This window comes from Anopheles maculipalpis, chromosome 3RL (assembly GCF_943734695.1).
Source record: "Anopheles maculipalpis chromosome 3RL, idAnoMacuDA_375_x, whole genome shotgun sequence".
NCBI classification, from domain to species: Eukaryota; Metazoa; Arthropoda; class Insecta; order Diptera; family Culicidae; genus Anopheles; species Anopheles maculipalpis.
Genome location: NC_064872.1, coordinates 32,185,434 through 32,213,422, shown reverse-complemented (window position 1 = coordinate 32,213,422; position 27,989 = coordinate 32,185,434). Strand labels below are relative to the sequence as shown.

At 42.7% G+C, this 27,989-nt stretch overlaps 2 protein-coding genes across 2 annotated transcripts in view; one reads left to right on the top strand and one right to left on the bottom strand.

Moving 5' to 3' along the window:
- The window catches only part of LOC126564205 (sodium/hydrogen exchanger 7), a 714,899-nt gene that overhangs the window by 596,198 nt on the left and 90,712 nt on the right, over positions 1 to 27,989 (bottom strand). The gene's annotated exons all lie outside the window — the stretch shown is intronic.
- LOC126560564 (uncharacterized) lies at positions 870 to 1,768 on the top strand. The gene is given in 5 exon segments (XM_050216522.1): positions 870 to 940; positions 942 to 1,035; positions 1,122 to 1,292; positions 1,363 to 1,521; positions 1,593 to 1,768. Coding segments are annotated over 5 exon segments (663 nt in total). The 3' UTR covers positions 1,761 to 1,768.

The window sequence follows — 27,989 nt, the reverse complement described above, 5'->3', positions numbered from 1 at the left end:
GCTATGAGGAGAACAGGCCATCCTGACGGTAGCAAAGACCGGCAGGATACGATGGCTGGGACATGTTTTGACCCGCCAAGAAGGTATTCGTTAGTGACCCCTAGTTCGGCACGAGGCGTCGGGGAGCTCTGCGAGTTCGTTGGCTGGATCAGGTTGGCTGGACATGGATGGGAAGCTGCAGCCAGGGATCGAGTTTCCTGGAGATCTATTGTTGAATGGGCCATGTCGTGACTCGGTGACCCAACGAGACTGAATAACCAGTTTCGGGTGGGTAAATTCAACGGTCCCAGGAATGCTAGGCAAGATCTCTTGAAGCTCCAAATGTAGTCTATCAGATGACAGGTATTAAATCCCATACGTATCCTTCCTCAAGATTTTTGATCATAAAAGTATAAAATAAAACAGGCTAAGACTCTGTGAGGTTATTACACTAAACAAACAGCACAATGGGGCCTTACTTAAAGGTTCCAAATATGCAGAGGATAAAGCTGGTCAACGCACGATCGACAGCGTGTTGGCTCAGACTGGAGCATGGGAAGTTGCTTTGCACAAACTCAGTAAGGTACTCCTCCAAATGATGGCAGAATGTGTTTTCACTAAATAAAACCTACAAAACGTGAACTTCTTTCCAACAGGTAAACATCAATAGGAAGTGAACGTATTTTTTTTTAATTATCTAACCTACTACAAACATATCACAAATGGCTTAATCATTTTCAAACATTTTTGTGCACGTTTCACTGCATCTCGATAGTGTTGTTGTTTGCCAACTTTAAACAATCGAAAGTTGTTTTCGAAAGCAAATGAAACTAAGTAACTAATAAAAAAACATTATCGCGATTAACTTTACAGCAAGTTGTGCACAACATATGCTCCGATCGGTATCGAAAACTAGCGACTAGCACGCAATGACCACTTTCCCGGTGCTAGGTTACATCGTTCGTACGTCCTTCACGGCAGACGATTTCTTCCAGTGGAAACAACACCATGCAGCACATCATTCTCTGGCTTTCCGTTCTGATCAGTATTGCAAACGTTGGTAGAAAAACTTTACACCCTAAACGTTGTGTTCTTACACGAGAAAGTTCTCACACACGGATGGCGTCTCGTTCTGTTTCTAGGGCGTTTTTGTAGTGGAAGTTAATAGACTGTTTAAGAGCTGCGGCAACCCACGGAAGGCCGCACCATTCCCGTTGGATTTCTCCAAGATGCAGTTATATCTTGCCGAGGACGAACGGCTCGTCATGAATGGAGAGGTTAAATTTACTCAGCACATCTATCCACCGTGGGGCGTAAGTAAGGAAGACGAAGCATGTACCTTTGGAACTGTCAAGACTTGGGTTCGCTTTTTTCATTCTAAAGGTATCGATATACACCCATAAGCTAGATCATGGCGAATGGCACCCAACGCCGTACACCAAGAATGCGTTTAATCTCTGCTTGGAAATGCACGCCAGTACCGAAATTTGGTATCCAGTTACGAAGCACTTGAACCAAACGAGCTGTCCTTACCGGAAGGGGGTAAGTTTTGTATAAATTTCAGGGTTCAACAGAATGAAACAAAAGCAAAAAAAAACCATTCTCTATTTTAGCACGTGGAAAAGTTCGATATGGTCGATATGGGAAGCTTCGGGTTTGATGATGTGTTGGGTGATCTTGTTGGGGAATGGAGAGTGTTCGTTGATTTCAGTTTAGGAACGGTTCCACACAAGGTGCAAATTTCCTGCATTATGAATGAAATTTCCATACTGGAACACTGAGGTAGTACAGCGTGCTTTGCTTTGAAGCTTTGAAAATAAAATAATGTCAGATATATGTTCTGTATGCTCTAGAAATTAAGCTTTAATAAATAAACATGCAGAGGTTTCGTTTATATTGAATATAAAGCATTGTTTAAGTATATTTTAGAGGTCTACTGACTTCGCTGACCTAGTCCATAGGTCCAACCAAACCACTTATAATCATCCTAAGCTGATGCGAGGTTAGACAAACCTAGATCGACATAAAAACAGCTCCATCAACCGTGTCATATCCTAAATGACGACCACTCCGTCAAGAACAATCCGTTTCCACCATGGAGCACAATTTACTTCGACACAGCAAAAGTAGAACATCTCATTCGCTAAAGCCACCGCAATGCCAAACCGACCGGATGAGTGTGCGCAAACGTGATTCTATTGACGGTTCCCCTCCACTGTTGGGCTCAGCATCTCAGCACACACTGCCTTTTGTCTGGCAGTATCCAGGTCGTGTGGCACAATTAACGGTGTTTAACCACTAATCGGTTACTCGCGCAGAGAGACGCACAAATGGACTCAAACCAACGCAAAAGAAAAAACGATCACCGTCAAGCATAATGACCACTTCTCGTAGCCTCCAAAAACTAAGCTGCTGCACACGATTGATGGGGGGAAAATTTTGCATCCGATTAAAAATGTTGTACTCATTTTTTCCTTTTTTTTAATTCCATATCGTGAACATCATCAAAACGTAGAACACGGCGCGGTAGTTAATTGTTGCGGGCAAGATATTACACATTTCGACTGGCTTCGTAATTCAATTACAGCCCACGAGAGTGAGATAGCCCTTGAAGTCTTAAAAATCGGCATTGATCATTTAGAAGAAAAACAGCTATTTCAACTGTTACAGTGCTGGTAGAAATTGTAATGGCAAATATTAATTATTAACCTGTTATCTCTATTTTGACGTAATTTTTCATCATTCTTCTCTCAATCTTCAAACAAAATTATATATTTAGTAGACTTTAAAAATGTTAAACATTGCTAGTCCAACGAGCAATCCACCCCAACTATTCAAGAATGGCGTATTTTCATCAATAATTTAAATAACAGTACGGTATGCTGCTACTGTACACTACAGCTAACCGCTTAAGGCTGTTCAAATTTTAAGACCTTCGAAAAACAACTAACCTCCCGAACACACACACACACCATCGCGAACCACATTCGAACCACTTACAAAATCAAACTTTTCCACGCCAAGGCGAAGGTGCTGCTAATTGCAAATTGAGATCAATAACGATCATTAAAGCTGTATCTCGGTCCCGAGTACCGGTGCACTCCGGTAGTTTGCGATGGATGCTCTACAAACGAGTAGCAAAAAAAAAACGCATCACTCTCACAGTACTCATTGCGAAGACAGAAGGAGAAAAAAAGGCCACACGAGGTGCGCTGTTTTTCAAGTAGAGCATCAAGCAGATGATGTTGATGGGAGCAAACAAAAAATAAAAGCACCAGACACACACCCTTGGGGTGGGGTATATAGACAAGCTTCCTATATGTTCGAATGGCGTTCTGGTATGAACGGAAAGGCGAGAAAGGAGAAGGCTAGGAAAATTTGGGAAAATTACCCACGTAACTGGTAAATAAAAATGGCCCTCAGCTGTCTGAGGGATAGAGTTTTATGCGTAGAAACGATGGTAGAAAAAGAATCTTTAAACTATAACTTATGAACCTTACACACTACAAATATACACAAGAAATGGGATTAACCTGGGAGAGGATGCTAATATTAGACTATAATCACCAATTATTGATCGTTTGCAACCGACGATAGTGTTACATTAACCAGTAATGACCAGCCACACTAAAGTTCCTGAGGAAGGATAGTTCCAAAGGGTCGAACATAACACCTACACACAGGCCTACAATCGATAAAGGTCCTGTGTCCTCCCACTCCTGGGCGCTAGCGCTTGTCCATTTACGTCATCAGTAAGACAATTAGAATCGTGTATAGACGCCACTACAATGAAATCGAACCTGCTGCTGCTACATTGGACACTGGTCCAACGCGCCAACGCGCATGCAAAACCATACGTGCAACTTTACTGAAGCCTTGGAAGAACTCGACTACCAAACACCAAGAAACCTCCACACATCGTACATCCGGCACGTACATACCCGCACAGGCTGCGGCGCGGCACGCGCATCAATGTCATTAAACGGAATGAACTTCTTCGCCAAGCAGACGCAGTTAGCACGATGAGGAAGTTAAACGTTATTTCCTGATTCCCTTCGGACAGCTTACCTGAGCTTTACCCCGCAAGAACTGGTATTGGAAAATGGATTCACTTCGCACGCACTTTCGGAGGCAACCAGCACAGGCACAACTTCCTGCCCTGCCAGTAACTTAAAGAATGGGACAACTTTTGCCTTTATAAGTTGCGCTTTACACTTTCCTGCAACGTGAATTACATCATCCACAGCAAACTCAGAGACCACAGAGAGCCGTAGGGCAACTGGATCAACTTTAAACTTGCCTCCACGCAGTCCACCGCACATTGTAGCCCCTTCGTCAGTGGCTCTCGCTGAGTGCAACTAAGGCCATAGCATAGCAGTATAAATCGAGCTAAAACAAACCAAGAACGAATGAACACACCACACACAGACACACACACACGCAAGTGCTCCTTCTACGTCAGAGGTGTTAAACGTGTACGTGTTTGCCCGTTTTCTTCTTTCGAAAAACTAATCATCCGGCAGGTGTATCACGAGGGCGCAATGGCGAATGCACGTGAGATAAAGTGGAGAAGCGCTGGAAAAAAAAAACTTATCCGAACCGACGATGGGTGTAGGTGGGAAGACAACTGTTTGCTCCCATTCAGTACACGTAAGTCTACGTCATTGCACCCTGGTAGGAGAGTGAGGGAAAATTTTGAAGGTGTGAAGCGTCATTCCCCACCACTATTACCATTACACGAAGCTATCAAGTTCGGTGCCAAGATTTGCACCCCCTGTCGAATCCCTCTACAACCCCTTTGCTGACGTACTGCGAGAATGATCTGTTCCGGGAGACCTTCCCCAGGCGGTGCTACCTTGTCACTGAATCGTCACGGACATCCGTTTCGAACGTTGTAACAAAGACTTTCTTTCTGAACTTTGGATTATTTTTTTCAAAACGGATGGAAGGAAAGAGTGTGTGTAAGCGCGTACGTCATTGAACAGATGATTTTACGTGCAAAACACAAAAAAAAGGTTGAATGGCAGTTTGCGCCTGATGGTGCCATTAATCGCAGTTGGTAATATTCAATCACTTTGATGTCCTTATCAGACGAACGTCAATACTTGGCGTAAAACGGCAATCTTGATTACTTTAATAGCTGACCAGGGAGCTACAGAGGATCATCTTCCATTGACTCGTTTCGCTTATTTGTTGCTATTTGTGGTGATAAGTTGTATTCATTCTTTGTATTTCACAGCACTTTTATGGATTAATAATAATGAAAGAGTTCACAAAGCGTTGTTCTGCTTATTTTACCGAAGTTTCCAACAAAGAACTTCCAGATCGTACTTGATTTATTGGAACAAAAGTTATTTTTTTGACATTAAAAATTGACTCAACTCTTCCACCTCCTTAGACTGGATCTTTAATGCCTACACTGCGAAATTAATGCGAAAAAGTCAACTCACACTAATACCAATGCTTCGATTGCCATTTATCAATTAAATTATTACCATTTTATCACATTTCTGTCCAGATCTGTCAATTTTTTTTTGAAACACTTTTTATGGTCTTTGAATTCAAAGTATGAAATGCTAAATAAAACAAATATACTCTTACGGTCAAATTCATTTTTGAGTAATAAAATTGAAAAGAACATTTCTCGTGCTCTACCACTAAGAAATTAGCCACTATTGAACTAACTATCGTGTATTTTTTAAGTTTTTAGCATCTTTATGAACATGATTAAATAAAATTAACAATATCGGGTGGATTCTGTTGCATTTTCTAGTGAAATATTTTTTGGTATTTCTCGACAAAAGTATAAATAATAGTATTTTAATAGGGTGCATGCCTGACATCCACGTGACATCGGACATCCAGATATGTCGTTTCTATTCAAAATTAAAAATAGCGCAGAAAGTACAACAACTTTGTGCTAGAGTTGTGCGTTACGGAATGAACCTGGCAGGTTTGTTCCGTTCCCTAAAAGGAACGATCGGCGCTGGGTTCGAAATTTTGAACCTGACAGGATCATAGCTAAAGGAAAGAAACTGGCAAAAGGAACGAACCTGACGAAAGGAACGATCATGGCTAAAGGAAAGAAACTAGAGTTGTGCGTTCCGGAATGAACCTGGCAGGTTCGTTCCGTTCCTTTTCCAAAAAGACCCAGTTCCGTTCCGTTCCTCTTTTTTCTAGAACTTTTGCATTACTACCTTGTGTTGGCCTGACACTGAAAATGTTTAATTACACCCTAAATGAAAGTCAATAAAATGGGTTCAATCAATGCTAGCTTCTGTCTTTTTTTTGACTTAACGACATGCAAGATAAAGGCAGCCATCTAAGAGCTTACAAGGCATATTGATGTCACGTCTATTGCCTCTGTCCCTCGAACACTCACTGGAACATCCCTAACCCCTGTGTATGATTCTACAACAAAACATCTTTCGCCATAATCTCACACTCCCAAAGTAGGAAAAGTAACAGAACATTTAACCAAGCATTACAGCACAGTTAACCAACGTTTCTTTCCATACCATAAATGGAAGAATGTGAAACAAAACGCCCCAAATACACCAGCCGAGATGCACCAACACACAATGTACACGAAACGCGAACCTCTGCGATGCGATCGAATTATGTTGGGCGGCAGGAAATTTGAATAGCAAAATATGCACGACACGCTTCACGGCCATAAGTATATGTGCCGACTAATGAGTTAAACATGGCCATGGTGGTAGAAGAGGTTTTCGTCTCTGTGTGCCAGGTTGGATGTTGGGTTTGGTGATGATGATGGCAGCATGATGTCTATCTTTCGCCAATGCGTTCAATGCTCGTCGTTTGAGGGAAAGTTAAGCGTACTCTCCACATATACACACACGCCCGTTGTTCCGATCCATTTAGTGGTGACGAAGAGGGTTTTTTTTGCCAACTCACACTGCTACAAAATGCATTTAAAAAAAACGCACTTGACTCATACGCCGGCAGCAGATTAGAGAGAGAAAAAACAATGCGCACGATAAGAATTTCTGCAACTTTGCCACAATATCCATTAAGGGTGCGGGATAACATCAAACGCAGTTTAAACAAAAATGGCAAAAAAAGAGGATACAAACAAATAAACACAAACAATAACAACCAAAGTTAACATCCCATGAAGATCGTGCAATAAAATGGTTATACTCCCACCCGCCCACCAAACAAAGCCCCAGAGTGACCCCTAGGCGGTGTGTGCGCAATCGTGGATTAGTGATGCGCCAATTCGCGCCAAACAAAGACCGCACAAAATGTGAGCGCGGCGCTGTTGTTTGCCCGCCCTATTGGGGACAATGTACGCTTTGTGGGCAGCTAAGCTGCGGACTGGTAACCGCTGTTGGCACGGAGAAGGGACACATTGACATAAGGCGAATAAAATACAAATTGTCAGTGTTTTTTAGTCCGGGGAACTCTCATATACGCCTCTGAGGCATGAACTCTGTTCAAAAACTGACAAATTCTTCTTAGCTGCATTCGAGAAAGAGATGTTCAGAACGCTTTTTGTTACCGTTTATGTGGAGTCCACAAGAAAGGCTAGAACATTGGACAATTCACACGTATTTCATATGTTTAGAAAAACCATAAGTAACCAAAACGAAAGAAAAGTCATTTATAAGCTCTCCTCAGTGTTTACACTTCATTCAAACATTTGTTGCACCTTTCTGCGAACGATATAGCATGAACATATGTGAAATGTGACTGCCATTTTAAACCTTAAATTACAAAACATCTCACACATACCATTCATAATGCTCTGACCAGACATGCCAGTCACATTTTTCCCGATGACAGCATTGCAACATGTGCTTGCAAAACGTCGGACTGCTGTGTGCTCTTGTGCGTCAACAAGAAAACGACACCTACCTACGTCATCGTTTGTAAGACGCGCTTACACTCGATTGAGCACTTTTACTATTTCCAGTCACACTACATACTCCTCAATCGAGCAAGGGAAGATGGTGGTGACCATACCATCGATGCGTGCAAATGGCACTTGAGCTACCGGAGGCCATAAATGTCAGTCCGTTTTGTTTGCTAAACGTCATCGTCGCTGATTTGGCCACAGGCAGCCATAATAGAACCGGCATTAGCGATCGTCAAACAGCTTAAAGCCGCAACACGCAACACGCCGTGCAACGATCAACGCAAAAGTAGTCAAACGAGCCGATGGTCCAGCTAGTAGGGGTGCTCTTTCCCCCACCTTTGTCTCACGTGTGCCAGGGTACTAATCTTTCTTGGCATCGGGAATCGAACGAATCAATACTGTCTGTAAACATGAGCTGAGTCTCGGAATGGCGCACGAAATATGACACTAATTCCTGTCAGCGGCCTCTTTCGACGACCCTGTGGAGCATGTGCGTGTGGGTGATGTGAATGTTCTGCAACGCTCGTAGCATTCGCCAAGGTTCCATACCGATGTTCTACCCCTCTGAGTTCAATAAACTAACTAATTGTGTACCGGTGTGCACGCTAGAAGTCTTGTAACGGCAAACCGAAATCCATTCGCTACGATGTAGCATCTTGCACAGGGTGGGACCCACAGACTTGCCTGCAGCGCGTTCTGGAAACATATTAATTCGTTCGTTACATTTCGGTAACAGAGGTTAGAAGAAACCAGCAGCAATAGCAACAACAAAAAAACGCGCATTAACTTGCAGCGCTAAATCATTGCGGCTGGGAGGCCTTAGAATGCCCATTTCGACCAATAATAACACCGCTAGGTGCGTTCACCTGTTTACAACAAATTGAGCTTATTTGTGTTTATTATTACATCTCTCCAACGTTCTTCAAAAATATTTACATTTTTTTTCAACTCTTTCGAAGCTTTGACGGATCAGTTGCTTTTTCATCCTGGTTGTAGAATCATTAGGTAGAAGGTCCTCCGATTGAAGTAAGCGCAATAAATTCTTTTGGTCGTCGTTGAGGTCGGTTTTGAGTCTTTTCGATTGGCGTCATGTTCACCAAAAACAAGATATTTTTCACAAACTCTGCTAGCTGCTAATAGTGAATAATTTAACCATGTATGACTTCACCTTAGAAATGGATGACTAATTATGTATGTGATGGCTCTTCTGTTAGGGAATAGAATTCAAAATTCGTACGACTACACCGATCTTCACGAGCCTGACTCACGGGCGGCCCGGTGGTATACGTGACAGCGGCGCCGGTCTTCAAACGGCAGGACTGAGGTTCAAATCCCATCCGGACCGTCCACCTGCAATGAGGACTGACTATCCAACTGCGTGTTTATCGGCAAGTCTCTAGTAAAAACCACTCGATGGTCGGACTGATCTTTAGATCAAAGTTTAACAACGATTAAGGAATCAGACAACAAAGCCTCGGCATTGCTCATGAAGTTTTGCTAAATTCTAAATTACAATGTACAGTGAAGTGACCGGAATCTGTTCCCTATTAAACACTGTCATTTTATCCACATCAGTTGTGACTTTTGTTGCTTTTGTAAACTTCGTAGATGTTAGAATCGGTCGTCAGGATATATCCAGCTTCTTTACTCAGGCTTTTTTTTTTAATATTTTATAAAGACTTTGAGTCTTTAAGACCTCATGGACCACCTTTTACTCAGGGTTAACACTCTTTTTAACATTTACAAAACAGTCTTTAGTACGTCTTAAGCGCTAAGAATTTTACAGTTCATATAGTCTACTTACATTATTAGTGAAATATCTTTTGTTTTAAATGATATTTATCAAGAGAAATCCAATTCGTAACTTCATTATTTTTAATTATCATAATATAGTTTATTTAACTTTAACGACATGATAGTCGTTCTATTCTTCGTATTTATATTCTCTAGGTCCGGTTTAATCAGCTGTGCGTTTTTCCATAATTATTTCACAAAATAATTTCCAAATATTTCCTAACGCTTTACAGTCTTTGAACTTATTTTCCATATTTTCAGTCGTTCCGCATTCCTGACAGTTCGCATTTGCACTCGTACCAAATTTATGCTTTAGCTCCTGGGTGAATATTTTTTCGTTTGCTGTAAGGTAATAGAGACTCATTTGTTTCGAGTTCATTGAGTTACTATTAATATTCTTTCATATCTTTTTTCCATTTCAAATGTGTGTTATGTGTTTGTACATTTGGTGGCGCAAGTGAATCCAGCACTATTTTGTGTATTGCTTTTGCAGATGACCGTTCAACCGTCTTGTAGTCAAGATAACCCAGTTCAATTAGGCAATTAGTGAATATTATACGAAGGATTTTGATTTTATACGTATTTTCAAGCCAATCAATAACAATTTTGCTCCTATCCGATACTGTCCCTATGTCAACGGATGAGCTCTTAGAGATGTTTAGTCTTGCTCCAGATGTGACACTATAGTGATGGAAGGCGTTTTTAATAAGTTCTTTCCTTTTTCGTTGTAATTATCGAAATATCATCGGCATAGGCATTAATCAAGACATTTTCACCATTGCATATCTCTTCTAGTTTAGTCAATAAAGGATTAAAATATAACGAGAATAGGAGCATAGCAAGTGGATCGCCTTGTCTTACAGATCGTTTCATTGCTATTGACGGTAGAAGTGTGACATTTAGAGACATTCTTGAGTACGCATTTGCATTCAAATTTTTTATGAGCAAAACTATTCTCTCGTTAAAGCCCATAGATTGCATAGTTCTATACAGTAATTTATGATCCACTCTATCAAAAGCCTTTTCCATGACGAAGGAGATGAGTTTCGCTATTTTGTTTTGGTGCTTAAGGCTCATATTTTTGTCTATAATCGATAGAAGAGCTTGGAAAATATGTTTTGGTTTGTTACTACATTTTTGTGAATTGGTGAGCAGATTTAATCTTACTAAAATCTTTTTTTTTTTAATCTTACTAAATATTTTATAGTCGCTGTCCATCAGTGTTATGAGACATAGGTGCTCTATGTTTTCAATATGATTGCAGTTATTTTTGGGAACTAAAATTATCTAAAGTTTTATCTAAACATGATACGACGTAAAACGGATTATTGGAAAGATTGCTCAGGATCATCGAATAAAATACTTGTTTAAAAAAAAAATTAGTAGGCAAATTTACAGAAAAAAAACTTCAACTAAACCAAGACCTCACTAGCTAAACCAAGTGCAAGATTCTAAGTATTGCACGACTGTATGTTATTTTCCACATAATGCTAAGAAAACTTTATGCCTCATGTAATAACACACGCTAAAGAATTACTAATTTCGCATCAAAAAGGTGCTTCAAAACAGATAAGACAACACACATCGACACACATTTGCACCCCCTTCAACCAACCCAGGCCCAGAATCCCTCTTGCATTCCCCCTCTTCGTTACCCAAAGCCTTCCCTGATCTTCTTCCGTTCTTCCCACACAGGTAAACGTGAGTTGAGCGTATTGTATATGAATGCGCAATGGTTTTGCATATTTTCGTAAGTCCTATTGAATAGCTGCAGTGCATGCAGATGAGTGGTTTTCGATAGCATTCATCGGAATTAGCATGAAAATTGAAATTCTCTTTAGCACAAAATGCAAATCAATCCCGCTCCGCCTCATGCTCCACGCTACAACAAAAATGGGAACGATTCGCAATTCAGATGAGGCGCTTGATCAATGCGTTTGGTGCACGGATTATTGAAGTTGCGGGGGTTTTTTTGGTCTCTCTCTTTCAGGCACCATTTCTCCGAACAAGCAAAATCAAACCATTTACAGTGTGATTGTTTTCTTGAAGGGAACAAACAAAGTAACACAATTTCGGATAAGGAAATTCTAGATTATACATACAGAAATTTGAAACTTTTTCTTGACGGATAAGAAGTCCAACAAGATATAAGAGAGAACTAATATATTTACAAAAACCTGTTACGAAAACCCCTAATGCAGTGAAGTACTCTAAGAGCAAAGAGAGACAAGAGAAATCCAACTACGACTTCAATATTCTAATGAACATAAAACTTCAATTAAATGTTGTTTTTTCCCAACTGATACAAAACAACTACGAGAGAGTGTCAATTTACAAACAATGTAAAAGCAGTTCCAGCCCTGTTCCGCCAGCTTATGTGTGATGTAGCTCAATCACATCGCCAGACACCTTTCTCCCTTGCTATTCAAACAATGAAAACAATGCACTAGAGTATAGCCCATTTTTATTGGCACAAAATGACTACGCTGGCAATAAGTGGCTCAACCTTTTCCGCCACCAAAACACCACCCATAGCCGGGGCTTTAGGTGACAATTTGAGATGTGAACTAATTTAACGTTGTTTGCATTTTCACCATCCATTTGTCTGCTGTGCGGGAAAGAAGAATTGCGATACTACGTTATTGTCAACATATTTAAATTGTGCAAAATTTCTGCACCAACACACCAGATGGCAGCAGCATCAGGGCAAGCTGTTGACTCTCGCCAAGGGATTTCCCGTGCCTTTCTGTGGTGCACCCCGCGGGGAGAGTTCAACGACGGTACGCTGTATGAATAAAATATTGTTTCACAACCATCCGCGGTGACCATCCGCGGCAGTTCATTAATTCATGCTCCGAACTAACTCATTCACCCATAAGCGCCCATATATATCCGATTCGGTGCGCTTACGGGTGCCCCATCATTGTGCAAACGGTTTGGATTGGAATTTATACATTTTCCATTTCATCTCCCAGCGCTACACTGCACATACACTGACCAAACCCCCCCCCCCCCCCCCCCCGGGGGGGCCCCATAGACTTGCAAATTCTGCATCACGTCGATGAAAAAATCTGCTTTTTATAAGGTAGAAGGGCTCGTGTAAACCGGGTGCAACAAACACATTCTAACTATTCTAAACAAGAAAAAACAACAAAATGTCACGTTGCCGTTGTAATAGAGGCACGCACCGATGGTTAAACATACAAAAACGCAACAGCTACGTTTGGTGAGCGATCCTCTATTGGGCATGGGGCCCATTGACCATGGCGTAACCTTAAACAGGGATCGAGCGAGTTTGCATAGTCCGGTACGGACGGAGACTATGGCCTAAGGTCTTGGCCTTAAGTCTTTAAAAAGAATCAAATGGAACTGACGTTACAAATGTCGTTTCGCCATATCGTCATCATACCGCAATTCGTTTAGAAGAAAATATTGGTTTACCTTGCTACATCTATTGTAATATTTAAATAAAAAGTCTGTTAATCTTGTTTGTTTCATCACAATGTCGAGGACCTATCGGACCGGTGTAGGTGATAGCAGCGCCGGTCTTCATAAGAACTATGGTATAAGAATAAATTTTACCATTTTTTTTGGCTTTAAACTCGTCGAAATGTGGGTGATAAGAACTGCCGATATAATCACACTATTGGATGGTATTTTTCATTTTGGTCATTTCAATAGGAGATCTCCGAAAGGTCGGCAGAAATTCAACAGCTGATTGGAGAGAGCCGCAGTTGAATTGCAAATCTCCCTTAGCTGAATACACAATCATATACATATGATGCTAAAGTTAAAGTTCCATAAGAAGCTTGCATTATTCAACTTTATTTTTATTTATTTTAAGTATGACGGCTTGCGCCTTATTGTCCAATCTTCAACTTTAATTACAGGAAAAATTAACTGATGAATTTAAATGTTCCATGATATCGATCAAAACCAGGTATGCCAAGAAGATGAAAACAAGTTAGTAAAGCTATTTATCACAACGATGATTATTATCATTATGACCTTATTTTAAAATAATAAAAATATGTTAAATCATCAGATCAACCAAACAGCGGAAAGTAAACAATTATACATAAAAAAAACTTACATTGATAACAAAAAAGGCACACAAAAAACCCAGAACCAAATGCAACTTACACAGAAGCTGATGTAAAATCGAACTTGAAAGGTAAAAGTTGAACAGAAAAAGCAGCGCAGAGCAAAACAAATAATAATGTGCGCAAAAAAACACAAAAGAAAAAGAACGACAAAAATAAACAATTAAAACAACAAAACAAACAACAAAAAAGGCATATATCTCCCAATACGTAAACAGATAACATACAACATGCTTGAGCATACGAGGACACATCCTCTGTTAGTCAATTGTTGTGACATAAATCAAGCAAGAAGACCAACAGCACCGATCGGGAACGCGAAGAACAAGGGCTATGAAATAATGCTCCGGGCAGCACCAGTGCACCGGATTGGAACAACAACCAAACGAGCTACCCCAATAGATCGACCATTGTTCGAATCGGTCGCTTTCTGTCGGTGTCGATCCCCGCGCGCGCACCCCGATCGGGTGTTGATTTTGAATGCGAAAGCAGAGCGCGACAGGAATACATTAACCTCGCTAAAAGCTGACACACGAATGGCGGAACGGTTAGTGTTGCGATTGAGCCATCGGTCGGTGTCGCTGTGTGTGTGTGTGTGTGTGTGTGTGTGTGTGTGTGTGTGTGTGTGTGTGTGTGTGTGTGTGTGTGTGTGTGTGTGTGTGTGTGTGTGTGTGTGTGTGTGTGTGTGTGTGTGTGTGTGTGTGTGTGTGTGTGTGTGTGTGTGTGTGTGTGTGTGTGTGTGTGTGTGTGTGTGTGTGTGTGTGTGTGTGTGTGTGTGTGTGTGTGTGTGTGTGTGTGTGTGTGTGTGTGTGTGTGTGTGTGTGTGTGTGTGTGTGTGTGTGTGTGTGTGTGTGTGTGTGTGTGTGTGTGTGTGTGTGTGTGTGTGTGTGTGTGTGTGTGTGTGTGTGTGTGTGTGTGTGTGTGTGTGTGTGTGTGTGTGTGTGTGTGTGTGTGTGTGTGTGTGTGTGTGTGTGTGTGTGTGTGTGTGTGTGTGTGTGTGTGTGTGTGTGTGTGTGTGTGTGTGTGTGTGTGTGTGTGTGTGTGTGTGTGTGTGTGTGTGTGTGTGTGTGTGTGTGTGTGGTGTTGCTCGACTCGAGGGATTTTTGTTGGCACACTAATGGCAGCAACAAAAAAAAAAAAAACGAGTGAAAACCAATAGACAGCAGAAACAGCAAGAGAAATAACGAAAGGCAGAAGCGGTGGGAAAGAAGCCATCAAACTCCATCTAAGCGCCACGGGGTGTTTTTGGTCCTAGGGCCCAAGCGCGAGCCCGTTTAGCTTTCCGGCTCCCACTCCGGTTTGCATACGCTGGCACAATCTATCAAAACCTTCTTTCCTGTCCTGTCCTGCATACAGCTTTCCTTGCCTTGCCGATAAATGCACCCTTTCGAAAAGGTTCGCTTTTGAACGCAAAAAAAAAACACAGACGAATCGTAGCAAAAGCGTTAGAAAGCTCCAATTGGGGCGAAGCCTCTTTCACTTTGTCAGCGTCAACCATACCGTGGGACCGACAAGCCGCGAGGAGGAGAAGTTCACTAAACTGAGCAACGAGTTTTGACTAAAAAAGGTGTTCTGAAAGCAACGCGCAGAAGAAGAATTGGCCCCAATGTTACTCCAAGGGAAGGTAAATTAGTTTAGCTAATGTCGGGCTGACGCATAATGGGCAAAGAATGGTCTAAAATGCGATAAATATTTCATATTAGAATAGGAATAATAAAATACTATCTCGCAGAGATCTATTATCTCACATCAGTAGGTCTATAATTTCTTTTCCTGATATGGATCAAGTGGAAAAAGTCTATGCACAAATTATGATCGGCATAGAGCACATCTACTTACTTTAAAAACATGTCCTCATTTCTCAGCTTGATCCAATTTTCTTCCCGAGCTCGTGCAATTTACTTACAATAACATCAAAACTACTGTATAAGACACAACTGATTAACTTCCAATTTTAGCCACATGACGGACTCACCAAGACGATGATAACAGTGTTCTTAAGAAAAAGGCAACGTATACTCTCTGCCGAACGTAGATGACAACATTGTAGCATGTTTCTGGAACAAACCCAACACACCACAAGAGACGCATTGACGTGCTGTTTCAAAATTTACGACCATCCCCCTTTCCCAACCGCCACGAACGCAACACGGAGCACCATCCCATCAGAGCTACAAAATTACTATCACCCATCCGAACGAGCCCATCAGAATCTTCCGGCGTTCCGTTGCATCGTCCTTATCAAGCCTGATCCCGGTTTCACAACGACCTTTGTGTGACTTTTTCGCAAATGAAAGCAAAACCTGAAACATTCTGACTTCGCAACAGCAGTCGACTGATGCTGATAAATGCACCCGGCAAAGATTGACGAGGCCATCAATCCGATTGCTTGCAACGATGCTGATGATGCACTCCGTGGAGAGGCGTATGCGGGTGTGCCATTCACACAGTCAGGAGGCGAGTTTGATGTGCATAAAAGTCATGTTGCAAATTGATAGAGAGACATGCTAAGCAAGGATGATTGAATGTCTGGCAAGAATACCGTCTTGTGCGGTAAACAGTGTGGATGAAAATATTTGTAGAACAAATTAGATAGGAGTTGATCCTGGGAGATTTCAACTCTCACGGAGTCGACTGGGGCTGCGATAAGGATGACATTCGCGCTCCTATTATCCGAGACATCTGCGACAGATTTGGGTTTTCAATTCTCAACTCAGGAGAGGCAACTAGGATGCAGACAACTAAGAGTAGGGCGAGTGCACTGGACCTGTCTCTATGTCCATCAGCGATGGCCCTGGATTTTAGTTGGAAGGTGATCCAGGACCCTATCGGCAGTGATCACTTGCCGATAGAAATTTCCTACATCAAGGGAGGATGTCCAGGAGGTGGAATCCCTGTTAAATGTGACTTAACGAGGAACATCGACTGGACAAGATACGGTGAATTAGTAGCCGCTTCGCTTTCTCTTGACTTGGAAGATTTGTCTCCAGTTCAGGAGTACGAAAAACTTGTTTCAATTATAAACAAGTGCGCTCTTGAGGCCCAAACAAGGCGCTCCCACCAAGCAAGGACATTCAAAAAACCTCCCACTCCTTGGTGGGACAAGGATTGCCAAGCGGCTTTTAATAAGAAGCGGGAGGCGTTTAAAGCATTCCGGGACACGGGCTCAAGGTCTTTATATGAAAAATATAAAGGACTGGAGAGATCGTGCAAAAACCTGTTGAAGGCGAAGAAAAAGGGCTATTGGCGTAGATACGTCAATAACCTAGACCCTTCCGCTTCACTTAATTCACTTTGGAGGATGGCTAGAAGGATGCGAAACAGCAATAACACTAACGAGAGCGAAAGCTTTTCTGGCGAGTGGTTGAATGATTTTGCCCACAAGCTTTGCCCTGATTTCGTTCCTGCGCAAAACTTTGCACAAAATGCGCCTGGCAGTGACCCTATCATGGACTCACCGTTCACTATGGTTGAGCTATCGCTTGCTCTTCTATCAAGCAAAAATTCTTCCCCAGGCCTGGATCAGATCAACAGCAAACTGCTGCAAAATCTCCCCGACATGGGCAAGAAACGTCTGTTAAGAATCTTCAACAATATGTTGGAGTTCAACAGCGTCCCGCAAGAATGGAGAGAAGTGAAAGTTGTCACTATTTTGAAGCCTGGCAAACCGCCATCAAGACACGATTCATATCGGCCAATATCGCTACTATCGTGTCTGAGGAAACTCCTTGAAAGGATGATTCTCTTACGCTTAGAAGAATGGTTGGAAAAAAACAACCTTCTATCAGATACCCAGTTTGGTTTTCGTAAAGCCAGGGGTACTAATGACTGCTTAGCGCTTTTGGTGACAGAAATAGAGCTTGCCCGTGCACGCAAGCAGAACATGGGGTCTATCTTCCTTGACATACAGGGGGCATTTGACTCAGTTTCTCCATACAAACTGAGTCAAAAGTTAGAAAATGCGGGCCTGGGACCAAAGTTGAATAACTTATTATTCAAACTTTTGTCGGAAAAAGTTATGAATTTCAACAATGGTCACGTGCAGTTAAAACGGACCAGTTTCCATGGACTAGCACAAGGGTCCTGCTTGAGCCCCCTGTTGTATAACTTTTATGTTAGTGAGATAGACTCTTGTCTAGCGCCAAACTGCAGTCTTAGACAATTGGCAGACGACGGCGTTATATCTATTGCAAGCAGAGACGCCGACGAAATACAACTGGCTTTACAAACCACTCTGGACAATCTTTCCGAGTGGTCTGAAAACCTTGGTATCAAGTTCTCTGCAACGAAAACTGAGATGGTAGTCTTTTCTCCTTTTAGCGACACGGAAAAAAACAGGGAGAAAAGGCTATATGATCCGAAAATTGATGTCTTTTTATATGGTGAAAAGATATCAACATCCGACAATTTTCGATACCTTGGTGTATGGTTTAATTCAAGGCTAAACTGGAGTACTCATTTCACCCATCTGGTACAAAAATGCAGTAAGAGAATCAACTTTCTAAGGACAGTCACAGGATTCTGGTGGGGCGCACATCCATCAGACGTCCTGAGACTGTATAAGACAACGGTACTATCCGTATTGGAATATGGAAGCATATGCTTCCATTGGGCATCCAATACTTTGATACTCAAGCTCGAAAGGCTACAGTACCGCTGTCTTAGACTCGCACTAGGGAGCATGAAATCTACACACAACATGTCCCTAGAAGTGATGACCGGAGTGATGCCGCTCAAACTACGTTTTGAAATGCTGTCGCTTCGCCTTCTAGTCCGTTGTTCAGTATCAAATCCCTTGATAATAGAAAATTTTGAAGCGCTTCTAGAGACAGGTTCTAAGAGCAAAATCCTCAAGATCTACGAAGATTTTGTTGCCCTACAAGTGCATCCTAGCGCTCCACAGGCATTAAATCGTGCTGCCCTTCCTGAGAACTACAGTTCCATTTTAAAAACAGATTCCTCGATGCGCGAGGAAATTAAGACCATACCTAATGATCTTCGCCCGAGGGTAGTTCCGGGTATTTTCATGAATAAGTATGGTCATTTAGACCAAATAAGCCAGTACTACACTGATGGATCATCCTCTGAGGAGGGCACTGGCTTCGGTGTTTTTAGCGAGTTCACCGAGGCATTTTTCAAATTGAGGCAGCCATGTAGTGTTTACACCGCAGAGCTAGCCGCAATCTTGTACGCACTATCCATGATAGCAGCGAGACCTTCGGACCAGTACTTCATCTTCACTGATAGCCTTAGTGCTATTGAAGCTCTGAGATCTCCGAAGGCTGTTAAGAGTCAGGATTTCCTCACCATAAAAATCATTGAACTGCTTGGCTCAATGTTCGATAAGGCGTATAAGATCTCGCTAATTTGGGTCCCTTCTCATTGTGGAATCCCCGGCAATGAAAAGGCAGACTCACTGGCCAAAACAGGCGTCCAAGAAGGCGCTTTTTACGACCGACCGATCTCGGCCCAGGAGTTCCTTCGTTTCCCACAGCAACTTTTCCTGTCTCGCTGGCAGAGCATGTGGGAGGCGGATGAACTCGGGCGTTTTCTTTTCTCGATCTCTCCGCAAGTGTCCCTGCGGCCTTGGTTCGATGGGCTCTCTGTAGACCGGGCATTCATACGAATGATGTCTCGACTGATGTCGAATCATTTTGCGTTGAATGCTCATCTACAGCGTATAACTCTGGCTCAGACAAAAGTGTGTGGCTGCGGTGACGGATTCCACGATGTGGATCACCTTCTGTGGTCCTGCGTGGAATTTGAAACCGCAAGACCCTCCTTGTTGAGCGCAGTCGAGAATATCGGCAGACGACCGGGTACAGAAATTAGAGAAGTGTTGGCTACCAAGGACCTCCCCTACATGAGGATCATTCATCGATTCGCTAGAGACAACGGTCTTGTCCTATGATTCCACATCCCAAGCATCCTTACAATCCTTATTCGTATTTCCCCATTCCTTTTTTGTTAAATGTTTTGTTGTCTACGTCTTAAGTGTATTTTTGTAGTGCCACGGGTGATCCGATGACTGGGCAACAGCACTCGAGGGCGATTCCAACACTGCCGTAAAAGGGAGGCAGGCGCTGTTGAAAGTACAGTGTTCTACACTCCAGTCCAGTTTTGGCACATTGAGTTTCACAGCGTTGGCGTCGGGTTCGGGGTGTTTGGCGGGATCGGTCTCGGGAGTAGTGAAATTGATTTCACTGCTGCGGGATAGAGCTTGTCGATCATCCTTTGATTGGACGTTGACTAGATTGAGCTTGGAATGTCATGGCTGGACTGCACTGGAGAACACTGTATGCAGACAAATAAATGTTCGTGCTGTCTTAACAATGTTTATTTGTTTGTTACAGTCGAGACCAAACATCAAATGTCAACAATAGAACAGCCACATCACCACTATAGCCGGAATTCGGATGAACCCAACCACCATCATCACAATAGTCACAGCGATAGTCCCGGACCATCAAAACTCACAACATCCACCACTACATCATCATCATCATCATCATCATCATCATCATCATCATCATCATCATCATCACCATCACCACAACCATCCACAACCGAGTATGCCCGGGATAAGGCAAAGAATAAGGAGGAAATGCCTTACCAATATAATTGTATTTTTTTTTTTCAACACAAGCGGTGTGAACAATACGGCACTGGACCGTCATAATTAATTATAAATAAAAATAAAAATAAAATTAGATAGGAGTGATTACTGGGACTTTTGATAGTGATGTGCGCTCAGGAGCGCAACCACGGCTCCGGAGCCGACTCCGACTTCAGCCCGGAGGTTCCGAACCAACGTTTGGGGAGCCGCCTCTGGACCAGCTCTAGAGCCATTTCTGAATCAACGGCTCCGGAGCCGGTTCCGAACCAACGACTCCGGAGTCGGTTTGTTGACAGCTTTGATATCAAATATTTTCTCTCTTATGACCTTGTTAACATTTTGCATTTTCAGATACTTTTTATAGCATTGTAGTACATTGGTCGATCCGAATTAAAAGCTCATATTGGATATTTTTTACTGTGTATCGTCTAATTTTACTAATTTTATGATGTTTTTTCATCAAAATAAATTATGAACCAGACAATTACGATCCACGCTCAATGTGCTTAATAAATTGTGTTGAATTGGTTATCATCTATCAAAATAAAGCGGCTACAAAATACGTCTGCAAGTGCAAAATGTAAACAAGGCCATAAGAGCGAAAATATTAGATATCAAAACTGTACCTACAACAAACCTACTCCGGAGCCGTTGGTGCGGACCCGGACCCGGATTCATTGGATTGTAGCCGGCTCCGGAGCCGTTGGTTCGGAACCGGAGACGTGGGTTCGGAACCAGCTCCGCAGCTGTTGGTTTGGAACCGGTTCCGGAGCCGTTGGTTCGCAACCGGCTCCGGGCTGAAGCCGGTCGGAACCGGCTTTTTTTTCCTTCAGCTGATAAAGTTCGATAAGTTTCTATTTAAATTGTGACCGTATCGGAAGAAGCAAATAGTTTCAAAAATAAAAACCACCTGTTAGCACTATTCTCCTTTGCTCTTAATTATACAAACAAACTATATCTCACAAACGTCTTCCGCTAGCAAAACGACATCCACATAACCTTCGTTGTCTAGTTTTTTTTTTCCGGTCACAACGAACCCCCCACTCAGTGCAAAAACACGTCGCCGCCACGGAAGTAAATTGCTATTCTTCCCAGTTCGCGACCATCGCATTGTAAATCGCAAACGCTCAGACATATTGTTGTGTGGTGCGCGAATTTCAATACACCGCGCTGGACGCCTCAGTCCGTAAGGTGTCTTTTTCGTTGCTACTGCCTCGATCATAGCGAGCACGGAACTGAATAAATGGATGACCCACGTGTTACAGGTACCGTTAAGTCAAATAACCACCCCGCCGGTTTACTGACAAAACGCAACGATGGGGTACACTCGAGCTGGGGACGGTGCGATTCAAGGTGAAGTGTCCAGCGACCGGGGAGTATCCATATGTCCTCGAGCTCCCAATATATTCGCGTTCATATTATGCTTCCACAGCCACACACATAATGTCCCGCTTGCCTAAGAACACGAAGCAGTTTCATATTTCGCGCATCACACACAGCTAAATCAGTTCTTCTTCGTCCTGGGCTAGGCTACAAGGCACCGTTTTGTGACTTTCAACACCCCCAAATCCCCAATTGTCGACACCGGCGGCAAACACAGACAAACCACCCGACCAGACAGGCAGACAAACGGACGGACAGACAAACAGTCAAACAGACAGAACATGGCGATGCATCCAACGCGCACACACACACATGTCCCTCGAAATGGGGAGGATGGGAGGCATAGCAAGCGCAACGGTAACTGCATCATGCACTCACGAAATTGCATTCGCAATCCAATTGTGCGCGATTGCCAAGTCTCGATTGGATTTGCTGTAGGCATGGTTTGTTCCCATGTTCGCAAAACCTTTCGCGATGGAATTAAGAGGAGGTTTGCCAGTTGGGAAGGTAACAGAGGCGGGCGGCTGCCCTCCCACCGCATTCGTGTAGGGCACTTGCGGAGATGAGTATGGAGGGGGGAGGATAATGGATCGTGCAAAGTTCAGAATTAAAATCAATAAGCTCTATTGAGTTAAGCCTCGCGATATGCACGGGGAGCGAAGTATTTTCTAGCGCGGTTAATCAAGCACGAACACAAGCAGCTAGATAACTGGCACGGGAGTGTGCGCTAGCAGATCTAGGACGATAAAGCCGAGTGGGAAGTCGTTAGAGATTAATGGATTTAATAGCTTGTTGCAGAGATGCTAATTTAATTTTCATTTTTTTTAATTAATTTAATTTCCAACACTTAAAGAGCTTTTAATAATTTCGAGCACGAGAACCTGTATGAAGAGATTCGTTATTTTAAAATAAGCTCCATTTTACAAACAATAATCAATTAAACATTATTTTGACGGACTTTCAACATAATACTTGAAGGGTAATCATCAAACTTTAGACATTTGAGAATAAAAGGGGGAACATTCCAATTTTGTCCATGCCCATTCACATGAGTGATCTGAACATTAACATACGTGTAGTATGTTTATTTTGCTGTTCTTTTCCCACAAACTGAGAGTTAATGGTTAGTATCGCATAAATGCAAACCTCTCTTGCAGCGGAAAGCGCGGGGTGCAATAAAACCAGAACAACCAACACGCCTGCATTCGGTGGCTGTCAGTTAAAGCTAGATTGCAGATTAGCTTCCTACGGTCCGACGGTCAGATGCCAATCTGGTGAGTTGCACCGGTTGCATTTGCATTTATTTTATTTTGCTACTTGTTTCTTCTTGCATTCCCTGTGGGGTTGCCACACCACGGCAGTAACGAATTTATGTGCCTTTTTTAATTTTATTACACTTTCACAGAGCTTTCCACTGCTGCTAGTATTTCGTTGAGTAATATGTTGATTTTTGAAGCATACTTTATTCACCTTCATACACGGCAGGGGCTGCCAGGTGGTATACGTGACAACGGCACCGGTCTTTACACGGCAGGACCGGAGTTCAAATCCCATCCGGATCGTCCCTCGTAGTGAGGACGATTCTATCCGCGACGATCCGCGACTGTCGGCCCGGTGGTTTAGGCGACAGTCGCGCCGATCTTCATACGGCAGGACAGGGATTCAAATCCCATCCTAGAACCGTCCCTTTCCGTAGTGAGGACTATCCAACTACGTGGTAGCGGCCAGTCTAGTAAGCCATTCGATGGCCTGCGAGACCTAGAAAGTCGTTCAGTCCAGACGAAGAAGACTTGCAATATTAAATCAATACGATAAGCTTTGTCAACTCATAGTCTTCTAATTGTTTGGCGATCTGGGTTTGACATGTCTTGCTTCCGAAAGTAATCTAGCCTTAAATGGACAGGTGTTAATTTCGATGTTATCGTGTTTGCTACTGACATTGCTGGCTACTAATCTACAGGAATGGAACTGTCATCTATAAAACGTTATAAAAATTAAGTTTTTAGAATAGACACTCTACTGACCTGTTACACAATCCCCACCGATAAAATAAATTAGTTCGTTTTTCCTGCATCCCGAAAGCGATCCTAATACTGTGATCCCTCATTTCCCTTTATTGACGATCATTCAACCACTAGGCCTAGACATTGGTTATCCAACGTTTAAAAAAAAATTTGCACCGCACCGCAGAAAAAAAATATCATCCATTGTAATGCACGAGCTATTTGAATAAATTTCACGCAGGAAAGTTTTCGTATCGCTCCGTTGAGAGAAAGTTTTCGATTACCGTACGAGATAAACGGTCTCGGAATGAGAAGACCCCTCAGCCTCAGCAACAAACGCATACAGCGAACCAGCTTCTTGCACAATCACCAACTTCATCGAAGTGGGTATGAAAGCCTATTACCGAGGACACCCTTATCTTCATTACAGAAGTGTTGCAAAGATGTCTGCCAAGCGAAATCTACCAGCTGGACCACAACAACGGTTGACGTGGGACAAAAGGTAAATTTCTACCAATATCCTACCCTTTTTCTTCTTTCGATCGCCGTTCGGAAGTAACGTGCGGGTGTTTGCTTCGAAAAATCGAAAAAAGCTACAAAACAAACCTGCGCACAGTGCTAAATTGTTGCAAATTATCAATGTAATTCACACATTCACAGCAGCAACCCCTTTAAAAAAAAAAAACCTTTGCTGGCATTGTAGTTGCGACACAGCGCAGCTAGGTTTATTTGACGTCCTTACCTTTTGTTACACCTTTACACCGATCGTGAACTGTCGTTCCAACAGCGACTTTGGCAACTGGGAGCTGCTGATCGAAAGGTTCAGAGTTTCTTGCGTGATTTGCACAATCCACACAACATCCGCATCGATCGATGCCGTCGTATGCAGCGAAAAGGACAACGGGTGGTTGATTCTGCGAATCATCATTCAATCAAGCTTGGAACGATAATCAAAATCGCGAACGATGACTGTAGCCATTGATGGTACAAAACACATGGCAAAAAGCTTCAACACAAAAGCTAAGAAAACTATTAATCCTGTTTAATATTTTACCAACTCATTTTATGGAATTTTATTTCCTAGTCGTTCATTTTTCACTATCGGCCCACGATATGCTAAATCGATCAAACGAAACGAAGACATAAGTCTTGAACTTCGACCTAATAAAGCTACTGTCCTCCAATACCTCAACCTCACACAACTAATGAGTTTAATTTTATTGGAAATACTGATACGGGGCGGCCCGGTGATGTAGGCGACAACGGCACCGGTCTTCAAATCCCATCCGGACTGTTCTCCCGTGGTGAGGACTGACTATCCAACTACGGTATCGGCAACTACGGACGGTATCGGCAGTCTAGTAAGCCATTTCGATGGCCGGCGTGACCTTAGAGGTCATTATGCCAAAAAGAAGAGCTGATACGTATTAATGGATACACATCAGAACATTTACAACTATTATGAGGTATGCTAATATAGTAATTGAAAGTTCGTACCTATCATCTATTTTGTAGATTGGTTGCTTATTCATCTAATGCGTGAGTTCGACAATAATAGAAAAAAAGAAAACTCAAATTTTACAAATATTCACATTTGGACAAATTCAGTTGATGATCGTAATTATACCAATTAAAACGGAATTTTATTCTTACACGAATTAAGCCACACTTCAATAAAGCTCTTTGTATGATTACCTGCTCTGCAATGAACTGGTTAAGTCATGAGAATGCCACCGAACAATCCGGTGTGTAAATTAACTTAGGGCTTTTTACATCCACGGAAGAGACTTGCTAAGACCCTTAATAAAACGGAGTTCTAGCGCTTACTCGTCAGTCAGAAAGGCCTATTGTATTGGCAGGCGAATTTCGTTTTACTTGTTATCTGAACTGAGTTTCAGATGGTGATTTATGCTCGTTACTTACTTATTTTTCAGGCGCTACAACCGCTTTGCGATCTTGGCCTGCCGCATCAGAATCCGGAACCGCCCGCGGTCCCGCGCCGCCGTCCACCAATCCGTTATCCTGGCCTTGATGTCGGATGATTCCATAACATATATGGAATCTGGCAGGCGTATAATCCATCGGAGCCTGGCGAGCCTAGTTCGCTGCATGACGGTGAGGTCGTCATACAGTTCGTACAGCTCGTCGTTGTAGCGGCTCTCTCCATTGTCCTTCCACACATACGTGGCTAACAATCCTTCTGAGCATCTTCCTCTCGAACGCGGCCAAGAGAGCTTCGTCTGCTTTGGACAGGGTCCATGTCTCAGAGGAGTATGTGAGTACTGGGACTATAAAGGTACGATACAGTCCCAGCTTCGACCGTCACGACAGGTTTTTTTAGGTGAGAGGTTTCCTCAGGCTGTAGAATGACCGGTTGGCCGCCAGCATCCTAGCGCGCAACTCCGTCTCTATCCTGTTTTCGGTGCTAACTTTTCACCCAAAATAGGACTTTTGATGTTTTAGACGACTTCAAATTTGCGGTCACCTATCCGTACATCACCCCCACGTAGTTCCGGATTTCTTAGCAATGATGGTGTCACCTTCAATTTCGTTAATCTGCAACCCGAGATTTTCTGCCGCCTGCTCGATCCTTTGGTAGGCCTCTGCTACCTGGGAGAGCCGCAGACCAATAATGTCTATATCGTCAGCGTATGCCTGGATAGAAGATGATTCCCGAAGTCTCCACCTCCGAGTCACGGATGGCCCTCTCTAGCACCAAGATAATTAGGAGACAGGCGAGCCCATCTCCCTGACGCAGGCCTTTAGTGGTAGCAAAGGACCCTGAGAGTTTTACATCCATATTCACCTGGCATGTGACGTTGGTCATGGTCATTCTATCCAGCCCGAATTGTGCTCGTATTGTGAAATAAATTATTACTTAGCTTACTGCTAGTAACAAATCATTGCAAACTTAATTGTAATAAGTTTATAATAAGAATTTATTCAAATTTATTTAACACGTTGACTGCCAAGCCTTTTTGTGCGAAATTATCCGTCAGGCCACGTTAATCGCTAAAGAACGGGCGCCGCTTACTTATTCGTTTGTAAGAACCGCTTCGCTCACTCATCACATAGGCTCATGCTTTGCGATATGGTTTTTAAGGTAATGTTCTGTAAGGTTCTTTAAGATAATGCCATACAAAATTGTATTCGACTGAGCAATGACCCCAGCCATGCTCATTCCTTTTACAGACACATATCTATGTTATTACATTGTTGTTATAACGTTCTTATACTACACAATCGGCCTGCTTTCTCGCTTTGTTAAGGTTAACTGTAACTTAGGCAGAGTTCGTACATGAAATGAACAATTTGTTACCAATTATACTTTCGTTGAGCTTATTCGTTTTTCGTTCCTTTTGCCAACAATCGCTCAACCATCCATATTAGAACGTTCATAGTATTAGTGCCTATCGTATACGGAGAGAGGATCGGTTTTGATGTCACCCAAAATGTGGGTGACATGGCATTCAACGTGTTAAGTGAAGCAACATAAAAGCGTTGAATTCCACATCAAAATTGAACAGAAATATTTTAAATAACCAACTATAAATAACCAACACGTCAATTAAGTAAACTTCTCTTTAATACTTTATTTACATTAACGCTTGATTAACGGATCAGACTATCGTCATGCATTTTCCTGCTACAAGCAGTTAAAGCCAGGTTTGTCATGACGGTGGCCCCCACATCCACCGTCGTCCCAAAACACCCACTTACCACTCCGTTACGGTGCTGCAAATGTTGATGAACGCTAATCAGTTTGTTTATTGATTTGTGTACCCACCGAGCGAAGCTGCACAATGATGGAGTGGGTTTAATCTGTGTACACTGTAATAATTCGAACCGCGAGAAGAACCAATGCGGACCACCGACCAAATCGTACGATGATGCTTTCTATTTTGTTTGAGCTTGACCCACAAAAAGATGTTTTTTGTTTGATTTTCTTATCTGATCGTGACGAGTGCAATATCGCTGGAAGTAGCTATAGGAGGTCTGTATATGAGCCGGGATGCTCCTCCCATCGCGGCATCAAGGTAAAATAAAGGTGACGAAAGGTGATTTACTTACAAAATGCTCCCTGCATTTTGCCACGTACACCACAATCTTCGCAGAGGGCGTTCGGTTCAATACAAGATTTATTATGCCTGCCAAAACAGGATTTGCTGGACCTCCGCGAACTTCCAGTCCGTGTCAGAACAGCGGGATTTTATGATTTAGTCGGGCCG